The 11,305-nt window shown below is 39.2% G+C and overlaps 2 protein-coding genes across 3 annotated transcripts in view; one reads left to right on the top strand and one right to left on the bottom strand.

The window, feature by feature from the left end:
- Positions 1–11,305, top strand: part of wdfy1 (WD repeat and FYVE domain containing 1) — a 46,362-nt gene that overhangs the window by 26,169 nt on the left and 8,888 nt on the right. The window contains exon 1 of one of the 2 annotated variants that reach the window (XM_079608935.1): positions 9,267–9,274. The exons of the other annotated variant lie outside the window; for it this stretch is intronic. The gene's annotated coding sequence lies outside the window, so the exon portion shown is untranslated. Of the gene's footprint in view, positions 1–9,266; positions 9,275–11,305 lie in introns of those variants that run through there. 2 annotated transcript variants of the gene reach the window in all.
- Positions 161–10,483, bottom strand: dhrs12la (dehydrogenase/reductase 12-like a). The gene is made up of 10 exons (XM_079608937.1): positions 10,360–10,483; positions 7,637–7,770; positions 7,470–7,552; positions 7,037–7,132; positions 6,214–6,295; positions 6,061–6,122; positions 5,886–5,990; positions 4,146–4,236; positions 2,899–3,036; positions 161–1,005 (listed from the first exon to the last, which is right to left on the bottom strand). The coding sequence occupies exons 1-10, from the start codon at positions 10,413–10,415 to the stop codon at positions 890–892; spliced, it is 963 nt and encodes a 320-aa protein (XP_079465063.1). The 5' UTR covers positions 10,416–10,483; the 3' UTR covers positions 161–889.

The raw sequence follows: 11,305 nt of genomic DNA, 5'->3' as shown, positions 1-11,305 counted from the left end.
GTATATAGTTTTTCCTAGTCATTTGAATTGCATGTTAAAATGTATTTTTTATTTTTAATAGTTTCTTGGGTGAATCCCACTGAACTCCTAAAAGTTATGGAAAAGACAATGAGATGGGATGAACAAAATGAAAAAAAAAATGCATTCGCTTTCCCACATACACCATCACACCTTCAGAGATATTTATTAATGTTTGATGAAAACGTGTGAAATTACAGTCATGTCATAATTAAATGGTTAATAACACAGTCTATATATGTAGGAATGTAATCATACATTATTGTCAGAACAAATAAAATAAAATAAACTACATCACTTCCTCATTCTCTGGAACATCAGGTGACACTCTCAACCAAAGAAACGTCCAATCACAGGCCCCCAAAAGCAGGAAATCTCCTTTCCCACAGTCTCCTGTGCTTCACCACGTGATTGGCCGTGAGTGAGTGATTGACAGTTGGGGTGACTCCGGTCAGAACGGGTTCCCACCTGATCGACCTGATTCGTTGGAGTCACCGACACAGTGAGAGTGAGAAACGCACTGCGATTGGCTGAGATTGATCACATGGTGTCAGAACAAGCTGTCGGAAAAGAACGAATCCTGCGTCTGCCGTAGACCAATGATAGGAGAGAATTGAAATGAACAAGGAAGTAGAACAGGAAGAAACAAGGAAGTAGTCATTGTGGTAAAAGACTTAAACGTATTTAAGCATTTATTGAGCAAAACAGTCTTTCAGAGCTCAGGAGGACATTTTAATCTACAGCTAAAGGTTATTGTGAGGTACTGTACGTACAGTCACACTGCTTTTACGAGTTGAGGATAATGTGTCTAAACGGTTACAATGTTAGTGTTCTATGTTTATTGTGTTGCAGTTGTTAAATGCGAGTGTGTTTAGTGAGGCTGGAAGCCCTTGGCCAGATCCTCCATGACGCTCATGAATTTCTGATCTTCCAGCTGTGAACTGTGCGTCCAGGCCAAGGGAAGATGAGCCGACACCATCTGCCGATCTAATGCATGTAAACACACACACACAAAGACATAAGGATGTTTAAAACATGCATATTCACGTGGAGAGAAGACTCCTATTGGCTGAAGAATCAATAGAGTTGAGAGAATGATTGTGAGGTCGATTCCATTCAAAATATGAAGTTGTGAAATGATAATAATCCTCTGAATATGCCATCCTGAAGCAAGATGCACAAACCGGGGAAGTCGTCATTGCCATGGAAATGCTAGTATTTGCAGAAGCTTCAGTCGCTAGGTAACTTTACATGACTATGTACCATAAATAAATGACATGAATTCAGAAATACAGTGGTGCGCCAATCTGGTTTTGCAATGGTTCATTCGTATTGGTCCATCAAACCTAAATATAGATTCTCTATATCAGTGTCAGTGTTTCTGAACTCCCTGAAAACGTCTCCATTGTTGTCTTGAACACGTCACAATATTCCTCATTTAAATAATTCATACGCAGAATAAAGGGGCGGGGCCTGATTGAGTTAGTTTGTAATGTGTTGAAACTCGAAGTTATGGTAAGGGGCGGGGCATTTCCCAAACACACTCGACCAATCACAACACACTGATCCAGCCAACCAATCAGAGCACAGTGTGCTTTTCAGAAGGAGGGGCTTCATAGAGACAGGAAGTAAACAGAGCGTTACTGACAGAATGGGAAGAGAGGAGCCGCAACAATGGAGAATAATGAACATTCAAGCATGAAAACCTGTTCTAGTAGAGCCCGAAAACAAAATCAAGTTTTTAATAATATGGCCTCTTTAATTTTGACCCCATCAACTATAGTGTCTAGTATTAAAAGACTGAGTAGTGCTCGAGTAGCTCGGGCGGTGGCGACGTGAGCGCTCTCTGTTGTGGTCTGTTTGGTTTCCCTGTTTCTAAAGGTCATAAAGTCGCTCCGGATCGTGTCTGGTACCGAAGCTCCGCCCACTACAGCTGCACTGGACATCCGCCAACTCGCTTTCCCTTTCTTCATCTCTCTCGCTCCTTCCTTCTCCTTTCATCCTCATTCTCTCGGTCTCTTTCATTGTCCAGTCTTCCTTTGTATTCTCTCCGTCTTCTCTGTACCACTCCTGCTTTTCTTGCTTTCATCAACGTCTTTCATCCATTCTTTGTCTCCTGAAAGCCTCGCTTGTTTTATATTGAAACAGACGGACGCCTTATTGGAGGAGATGGAGAGGAAGACGGCAGCTCGGGTTCACTGTACGCTGGCAGCAGTTTTGTGCACCGCACAGATAGCATGGAGGAATAAACTCAAAATTGATCGCAATATAGTTTTAGCATGTTGATATACTAATACAGCAATACTCTAATAAGTATAAAGATACATAAAATGCACAAATATTGGGTAAAATAATGTTTATAATTACACAGAACTTAATTTGCAGTTCTGGTGTAAATATGGTAACACTTTATTTTACATGATGTTAATTTCTATGAATTGTGCATAATTATATGCAACTAAACCAAACCTAGTAAGTAAATGTGAATTATTATTACTCGCATAAACCTATAATTTTAGTGTAACACTGAAACTTTAAAATAAAGTGTAACAGAAAATAGCATATTTATAAACAAAATTGATCCTGCCAACTATTTTTTTTTTTCAAAATGCATTGTGCGACTTCAGTCTTCTCAAGATGAAATGTTGCCTTAATATAAGTACAATAAACTGAGCGATTTAATACCTAAAAATATTGATTAAGAGTATAATTTTTTTACTTTAGAAACCTGTTAATGCCAAACTCTATTGCGATCAGTTGTCTCCCATGTGCTTCACATTAGCAGTGCTGTTTGTGTGGCACGGGGAGATTTCTGGGGAGGCTCACTAGGTTTTGAAACACAGCCAGTGTGCGTGTGTGTGTGGGTGTGTGTTTGCTCACCCTGAAAAAACCCCCCGCTGGGAATCTTGACGGCCGCCTCGGACACGGCGAGCCACACGACCGTATCGGCCCCTTGCTCCGGTGTCCTCAAACGCTCCTTCATGGAGCTGTGGAAATCAGGCATCGCGTTCGCTATGGCTAAAGAACAAGAGGCGAGAACAAACCCATTAGACGTCAACAAATCTGTCTGAATAAATACATATTAAAATTTGTGCATTTAGCAGGAGCTTTTATCCAACGCCACTTAGAATGTATTCAAGGTATACAACATTGTAAATAACATTATAATTTTTTTTGTTCAACATCAAGCTTCCAGGTTAAAATGTATAAGTGTGATAGAAACTGCATGCTTTAGGTGCTCTATTTATTTTAAAGGGGGGGTAAAATACCAGGTTTATGTCAATCTCATGTTAATCCTGAGTACCTATAGAGTAATAGTGCGTCCTTCATATCTCCAAAAAGTCTTTAGTTTCATCATATTTATAAAATAAAAATACAGCTTTCCGATTCTATCCGGAAAAAGCCGAGGTCCTTGATTCTGGGCGTGGGCGGAGCTATAGAGTCAAGCGGGAGCATCCACAACATACAAACTGCATCCACTGTTCCAGTAACACTGGGTTCTTTGGGAAGCTGAACAAGGTAAACTTTCCCTCACATCCCAAAACACACTTTTTTGGAGACATTCTTGACATCAACCATTCCTATTTAGCGCTGCTGATGATGATTTCCGGTAGTAGCGCGTCGATGAGCGCGGTCTTTCTCTCCTCTGGTCGACGTGTGCGTGAACGCGCTTTTCCGAGAGCAATGCTCATATAAGGAGTTCCACTCTGGTCTACGTCATTAGATCTACGATAGAAAAAAAACAGCCGAAACGTGTTGCAACCCGGAAGTATGATTTTCAGCACAGAAATTCTCTGTTATTCGTTCAAAATAACTTTTCAAACTTTGGCCATTATTAGCATGAGAATCCATCTCTTTAACACTGTAAACAACTCTGAATATATGAAACACCATTGTTCCCCCCCTTTAAACAATTGACCAAATGTAATCACATTTTTGCAGTTTACTTCATATTTAAAGTCACCATGAAATCAAAATGAACCATTTATGGTTTATGAATTATGCAACTTCCGTTTCATGCCAACTTTAAGCAAAAATATTCCATGCAGTCTCTGGAAACTGCGTCTGTAATCATACATGCACAGTTCCGTCATTTAAATTTATGATGATTGTGCGTTTGCAATTACTTGGCGTGTCGACCCATCCGGGGTGCATCACAGAGAAGTGGATGTTGGGATGAGCTTTAGCAAACTGCTCCGTCATCACCACCTGCTGCCTCTGAAACACAACCAATGAAGAAGATACTGGAGTCACTCAAGTAACAAACAGCTACTCAATCAGAGAAACAGAAAAGGATCATTTTTACAATAATTTTACACCACCAACATAACCTTTTTTAAAGAATTGAATTGGATGCATTAAACTAATCAAAAATACTTTAAAGGGGACCTATATGCCTCTTTTCACAAGATGTGATATAAGTTTCTGGCGTCCCCAGAGTGTGTCTGTGAAGTTTTAGCTCAAAATACCCCACAGATCATTTATTATAGCTTGTCAAATTTGCCCCTATTTGGGTGTGAGCAAAAACTAATTCTTTGCGTGTCCCTTTAAATGCAAATGAGCCGCTGCTCCCGCAGCCTTTACAGAAAAGGGGCGGAGCCTGTACAGCTCATGCTACGGATACTTCCGGCAGTAACAAACCTGGAGAATGTCACGCAGTCATAATGTCATAAATGATCAGTAGTGGTTTTCAGCATTACATGTTTGAACTGGAGTCGGACACTGATGGAGAGACTCAGGGAAAAATTGCAACTTTTAGAATTTATTAATTTATGATTTTTTCGGATTATAAAAAAAAGGAGTGGGTGGATTAATTTTGACCATTACAGACTGCTTATTTACACACACTGTGTCATCTGTGTTCAAACATCTTATAAAAGTGAATTTTGCATAATAGGTTCCCTTTAAAGCTGCAGTCTGTAGTTTTTCCTCTTTGTCGCCATCTCTGTTTGAAATCTGCAATTGCAGTTATTCGCGGAATTATCCACTTTACGTGAGTTGTGCCTCGGCACCGCACAGCGCGGATGAACACAATGTTTTGAGGAGAATGTGCGCCGGTGTCGATACTGTCATTCGCAATCACAGATTATACTTTTTGGAAGTATGACCTACATACAAATTTTCACCAGAAAATGTCATCAGAACAAGTAACATCCACTTTTGTTCTGACCAACTAAGGGGGAAAAAAGCATTGCAGTAAATCTCACTGATTAAATCTAAAGATCGCTTATAATATCACGTCAAACCGTGCAAATTATACTTTGTTCTCAAATTGTTAATGTTAACAACATCAGCATTGCGTGACTATATTCAATGGCCTTCCAATATTTTTAAGTCCAAAGTCTTTTGCATTTTACACTGGGTGAGTCTCCAGTCGTCACTGGTGATTGTCGTTTGAACCTTTCTGGATCCACCATCAAATTAATAAGTTTAATTATATCAAGTGCTGTGAGAAAAGGATATAAATCTCCACCCCCAACATCCTCACACGCAACATAGCTTACTAGCCGAGACTCTTCTTTATGTGTACAGATGTGACGTAATGACGCAAAGACATGCTCGAACTTCCACAGAAATCCACCAGTACCACTGGAATTAAAAACATTATTACAAGCTTACCGGTTTGAATCGAGCTACGGCAAGCAGAGAGTTTTGAACACTGGCTGGTTACGTATGTACTTGCTCAAAAAATTATTCTGGATCATTTTTAACCGTAAAAAGTTACGGACTGCAGCTTTAAGTAAGTACAGTAATCAAACAATGAGCTCAATAACATAAAAGAATAAACTAGCAAATGGCATCATAACTAAGCGTTTCTGTATATGGACACAAGCTTTACTTTTGACTATGTATGTGTGTATAAATACCTTATTCTGTGCGTACACCATAGTGCCGTCATATCTGCCCCTCTGAGACTGCAGGTTCCCGGTTCGCAGTTTCTGCACCAGCATCCCGCCGGATGAAACTGTAATCTGGAAGAGAGGAGAGAGATGGTGACCCGTCTGACCCCTGTCTCCCGCTCGCAGTCTCTGGTTTACTCACCACTCGGGGGTCAGGGCTCTTCTCCAGCAGAGGAACGAGGCTCTTGATGAGGATGTACACGGCTGAACAACACAACACAACACAGGGGTCAGGTGAACACAGTCTGGTGCGCTGGTAGACTTATTATAAAGGAAGTATGTTAGAGATCTTTACCCAGAGAGTTGCTGGCGAAGCTTTTCTCCAACTCCTCTCCATTCACCTCCCTCTTAGTCATCATACAGCCGGCGTTATTGATCTGCCACGATCAAATCAATCAAACAATCAAATGATCACTACTTCCACTGGCTGGTAATGTTATTCAAAATGTTAGATTTACACTACCATTCAAAAGTTTGGGGTTGGTATAAAGTATCTAACAGTAATAAAATACAGTGAAATTGTGAAATATTATTATAATTTAAAATAGCTGTTGTCTATTTTAATATATTTTCAAATCAATCAGCTTATCATTACTCCAGTCTTTAGTGTCACATGATCCTTCAGAAATCAGTATAATATGATGATTTGCTGCTCAAGAAACATTTCTGATTAATATCAATGTTGAAAACAGTAGTGCTGCTTCATATTTTTGTGGAAACTATGATTTTACAGGATTCTTTGATGAATATAATGTTCAAAAGAACAGAATTTAAATTTGAAATAGAAATCTTTTACAACATTATAAATGTCTTTACTGTCACTTCTGATCAATTTATTTCAATACTTTTTCAAGAAATTCAAAACCATCATGGCGATCATGAAGAGTCTCAGCTGAAGGCAATAATCCATTATTTATCGGCTTTAATATATCGGCCAAATTATCTTATTGGGCCGATAAAGATAACATTAAAAATGAACATATATCGGCCGATACTGATATGATGGGCGATATATCATGCATCCCTATTGCTGAATAAAAGTATTAATTTCTAAAAAATAAAATAAAATTAAATGATAGTATATACAATTGTAAAGCAGAGATGTGAGATTGCCTCACCAGGACGTTGAGAGTTTTGAACTTTTTCTTAAAAGACTCTGCAAACTCCCACACTTTTTTGGTCTCGGTCAGATCCAAAAGATGCACATAGATTTCCTGCAAGCAGTCACAGAGGCCAAAGGTCATGCATTTTATAAAAACATCTTGCATTAAACAGATAAAGAGATGTAAGTCTGTTTCCAGACAGAGTGTAGATAAATGAGAGGGTGATTTCAATGATTCACTGAGTTTGTGTCCAAAATGGTAAATTATTTATTTACACACTATTACATTAATTCTTCATTATGCAGATGCTTTCTTATTTTGACGGCAGGTTCGGTCCTCATGACCTGCGCATTGGTGGAAGCTTCTAGGTTTTGTTTCTACAGCCTTTTGTGTCTTAACTTCTAAACCACAACCTAAAAACCCCAGTCACTCAAATACAAACTCATACTTTGTTTCCAGACTCTTTGACGATCTCCGCTCTGGCTTCTTCCGCCTTGTCCTTGTTCCTGCAGACCATGTGGATTGTACCACCTTAAAGAAAAAGATGGTCAATAGGTTACACTCCGGGCGCCAAAAAAAAGTAACTAGCCTACTACTGTTTTTCCCAACACGCACCTTTCTTGGCGATGGCCATGGCGGTTGCTTTCCCGATCCCACTGTTCGCTCCAGTGATCATGAAGGATCGGCCTGCCATCGACACCTCCAGGTCTTTCTCCACAAAGTTTTTAGACGCCGACAGAAAAGCCCCCCTGAGACACACATTTAATTAGTCTTGAAATGTGACCGGGTTACCCCTGCACCCTCAGACACACGGCTAGATCAGTTCAGTTGACTAATTAGTTCATGCTTTGAAGTATTCCCACAACACACTTTTTTAAAGGGGACCTATTATGCCCTTTTACAAAGTCTTGATTTCATTTTTGGGCTCTTCTATAATAGGTTTTCTTGTTTGAAAGTTCAAAAACACATTATTTTCCCATATTCTCCATAGTTGCGGCTCCTCTCTTCCCAGTCTGTCAGTAACGCTCTGTTTAGTTCCGGTCTCTATGAAGCCCCTCCTTCTGAAAGCACACTGTGCTCTGATTGGTCGGCTGGAGGACCAGTGTGTTGACACACTACTTGAAAACGTTTTAAGTGTGTTTGTGAAAAGCCACGCCCTTACCATAACCACAAGTTTAAACCCAGCGGCAACCTTACGGTCTCTCTCTTGAATCCAACACGGAAGTGACTTAAACTTGATTTTGTTTTTTAGATAGTCATTTTAGATAGTTCTCATCATGCTTGCGTATGTTTGGTTTTAGTTAGTTATTTGATGCTATATTGCTGCGTTCACGCCATGTCATAATTACCATAATTTTGAGATGACAACACATGACTTTCTACCCTGAGTTGAATTATGCGTTTATACAGGCAACAATATCAATGCCTAAATTAATCTGCAGCGGTCAGGTGGTACAAGTAGGCGCTCAAGTTGTAATTATAACCAGGATGTGAACGCATTTTACAAGTTGAAATCTTGTACGGTTATTACGACATGCAGTGAAAAATAACTGTGGCTCCACCTCAGGATTACAACTACGACTCGGGCCCGTAATCGCCGAAAGATGTCAATGGCCATTTCTAGGATATTTTGGCTTTATTTTTCTACAGTGGAAGGAAGTGAAGACACATCATCCACCATTTTTTTTTTATAGTCTATGATTTCAACAGACTATAGCATGTTAAAATCGCCACATTTTGAGGGTGAGCAAAAACACACCGTTTTTGTGTCTGTTACTTTAAATGCAAATGAACTGCTCCCGGCACAGGGGGCGGAGCTTCAAGAGCTTGTGTCCTTTTACCTCACACACACATGCACTGAAAATTTCAAAAACGTTTAGCCTTTAATGTTCAAACCGGAGTCAGACAAAGATGGAGAGACTCAAGAAGAAGTGTATGTAGCTTATGTGTAGTTATCTTCTAGTCATTGATTAGCATATTTGGTCATGAATCATGATAATCTATAAATCGCGTTCCCGGGGGCGGAGTTTATGTAAATTTTAAGGTTTGTGATGTCACTAACCCGTGAAGAAGCTCATTGTAGTCCTTAAAAAGCGATTTTAAAAGTAAATATCTTCCTTTGCTTTGAACTTTGAGCGTTGTAACTTTGCAGATGTTGTTTATACTCAAACAGCAACATTACACTGACTAAAGTTAGAAAAGTTAAATCATACTCAACCACCCCTTTAAAGCAGAGCTGCTCAACTGTCTGTGGTGATTTATATTTAATTTTGTACGATATATAAATTGAGGTTCTGTATTTGTTTGCATTATGATGTCCTGAAGCGAAACCAGTTGAGAAGCGGTGTCCTAATGTGCCGCCTTGCGTCATGGCTTAGCTAATGAGAGCTAGTGTCAGTGCGTCCTCTGAAAGCACCGCTTCTGGTGTCAGCATCTCAAAGACGGGCTTTGTCCACGCGTGCCAGGCCAGAAGAGGGATGAAGAGGAGCGAGGAGGTGCCGGGGGCAAACAAGCTTTTCTCCGTAAATGCGTGCACTGTTCAGGGTGATGTGTGTCCCATTATGGGACGTGAGAGGTCGACCCGGGTAACAATGTATCAGGAGGAAAAAACAGATGCAGAGGCCACTGACAGATACGCATCTGTGAAATTGGATTTCATGGAAAACGAGAAGCAACATGTGTCTGTGTGTTGACCTTGAGATCACAGAATGTGTTAACAAAAAATTTGTAAGTGTGCACCATATTTTTGGTTCACCATATCATTTTTTCCCCCTAGATGTTAGAAAATTTACATTTATTAAAAGCTAAAGTTTTAATTGCCGGATTTAAATAATTTTACGTGGGAGTAAAAGTCCAAGTAAGCCTACAGACAAAATGCTTTTTTATCTTACATGTCGAAATATTTAGATGATTTAAAATTTCAGGTTTCTGACCTTAAATTTGAATTTAAATTCATCAAAATATTTGGACATGTTGTTTGTTACACTTTGTTTGTACATATAATCTTTAATCAAAATCCTACTAATGAGGACACATACACATACAGAATTCATAATAAAAAAAATTGCATTAAATAAATTATATTAAAAAACTTGATGCGTCATGGTAAGAGATAAATATTTGTAGAAGGACTGAAATCTGACCCAATATTTAACATTTATTATATTAAACAATTGAATTAAAAAATGTTAAATATCCGTAAATTTGATATGAGCCCTTTTAAAAATATATAATCATATTATATTATATTATTAGATGTGCATCCATGAAGCATTATGTGTAATTATGTTAGTTAATGTTGTTATAAAGTGTTATTTTTGAAGCAGTCAGGCTCTTACTTGGTGAATTCGGTGAGTCCTTTGAGGAACCATGCTGAGTTCCGGTACAGAGACATTCTCACGCCCGCGCTGTCGCTCAGGTCGCCCGCTGTGCGCGTGGAGGCTCCCGGTGCTTTTAACCGGCCCCGGGGTCACATGAGTGCACGTAGAGCCCCACGCCACTCACTCACCGGGGCTCCACACGGCCTGCCCTCTACCGGTGATGGACGACACAACACGCGTCAGACTGTCAGATGTTTAAAAGCCATTCATGTGTGTCTGCTGTGGTGGACAGTTTGATGGATTCAATAGCTGCCTGAAGGAGAAATAAAATCGTATATTTAATGACAATATCCCAATATTATTAGTAATAGTCGAACGATTTAAATGAAAGACCTATTGTTAATAATATTTGTATATTAAAAAAATACTTAATCAATTACCGGTGTTTAAAGCGCTTTCGGGCCTTTGCGCATGCGCTACAATATATTAGCCTACGTGTAATTTAATAAGCATGTAACCGTCTAAATTAGAAGTGAAAAGACAATTTCCAACCATTTCAGCTTATTTACCATTGACATCTAATTTTCACCGTTTATAACTGTTATTCCGGTACCTATTTCCGGATCTCCATAACATATTGCATTGTTTTTGTAGAATCATGTCTTGTTGGCCTGAAGATTTTTATAGGCTAAATGGTGTCGCCCATATTTTAAATGACCCTGTTATAGCCATCCGAATACTGACGTTTAATCCGAATCTTTTTCATAACTATTGGTCTAGGACTAGTTCCCAAAAATTATGATTATTATTTTAAAATATTCTCAAATATTTAATGAAAGATTTGATTAACAGCAGTGGTAGCCTACTTGAGGCAAATTTGATCTAACATGATATCAATAACGCGCGCGTGTGTGTGTGTGTGTGTGTGTGTGTGAGTGAGAGAGAGAGAGAGAGAGAGAGAGAG

The sequence above is a fragment of the Phoxinus phoxinus genome (assembly GCF_949152265.1).
Source record: "Phoxinus phoxinus genome assembly, chromosome: 4".
In the NCBI taxonomy this organism is placed as follows: domain Eukaryota; kingdom Metazoa; phylum Chordata; class Actinopteri; order Cypriniformes; family Leuciscidae; genus Phoxinus; species Phoxinus phoxinus.
The sequence above is the reverse complement of the archived record's forward strand: the minus strand, read 5'-3'. Positions and strand labels throughout refer to the sequence as shown.

Bases quoted from the DNA above. Each gene is read 5' to 3' on its own strand.
- dhrs12la (XM_079608937.1), bottom strand. From the start codon at position 10,415: ATGTCTCTGTACCGGAACTCAGCATGGTTCCTCAAAGGACTCACCGAA. The intron at 6,296-7,036 runs GTGAGGCAATCT...TGATCGTGGCAG, and splicing joins TCAAAACTCTCAACGTCCTG to ATCAATAACGCCGGCTGTAT. The intron at 5,991-6,060 runs GTGAGTAAACCA...CCTCTCTTCCAG, and splicing joins AGAGCCCTGACCCCCGAGTG to ATTACAGTTTCATCCGGCGG.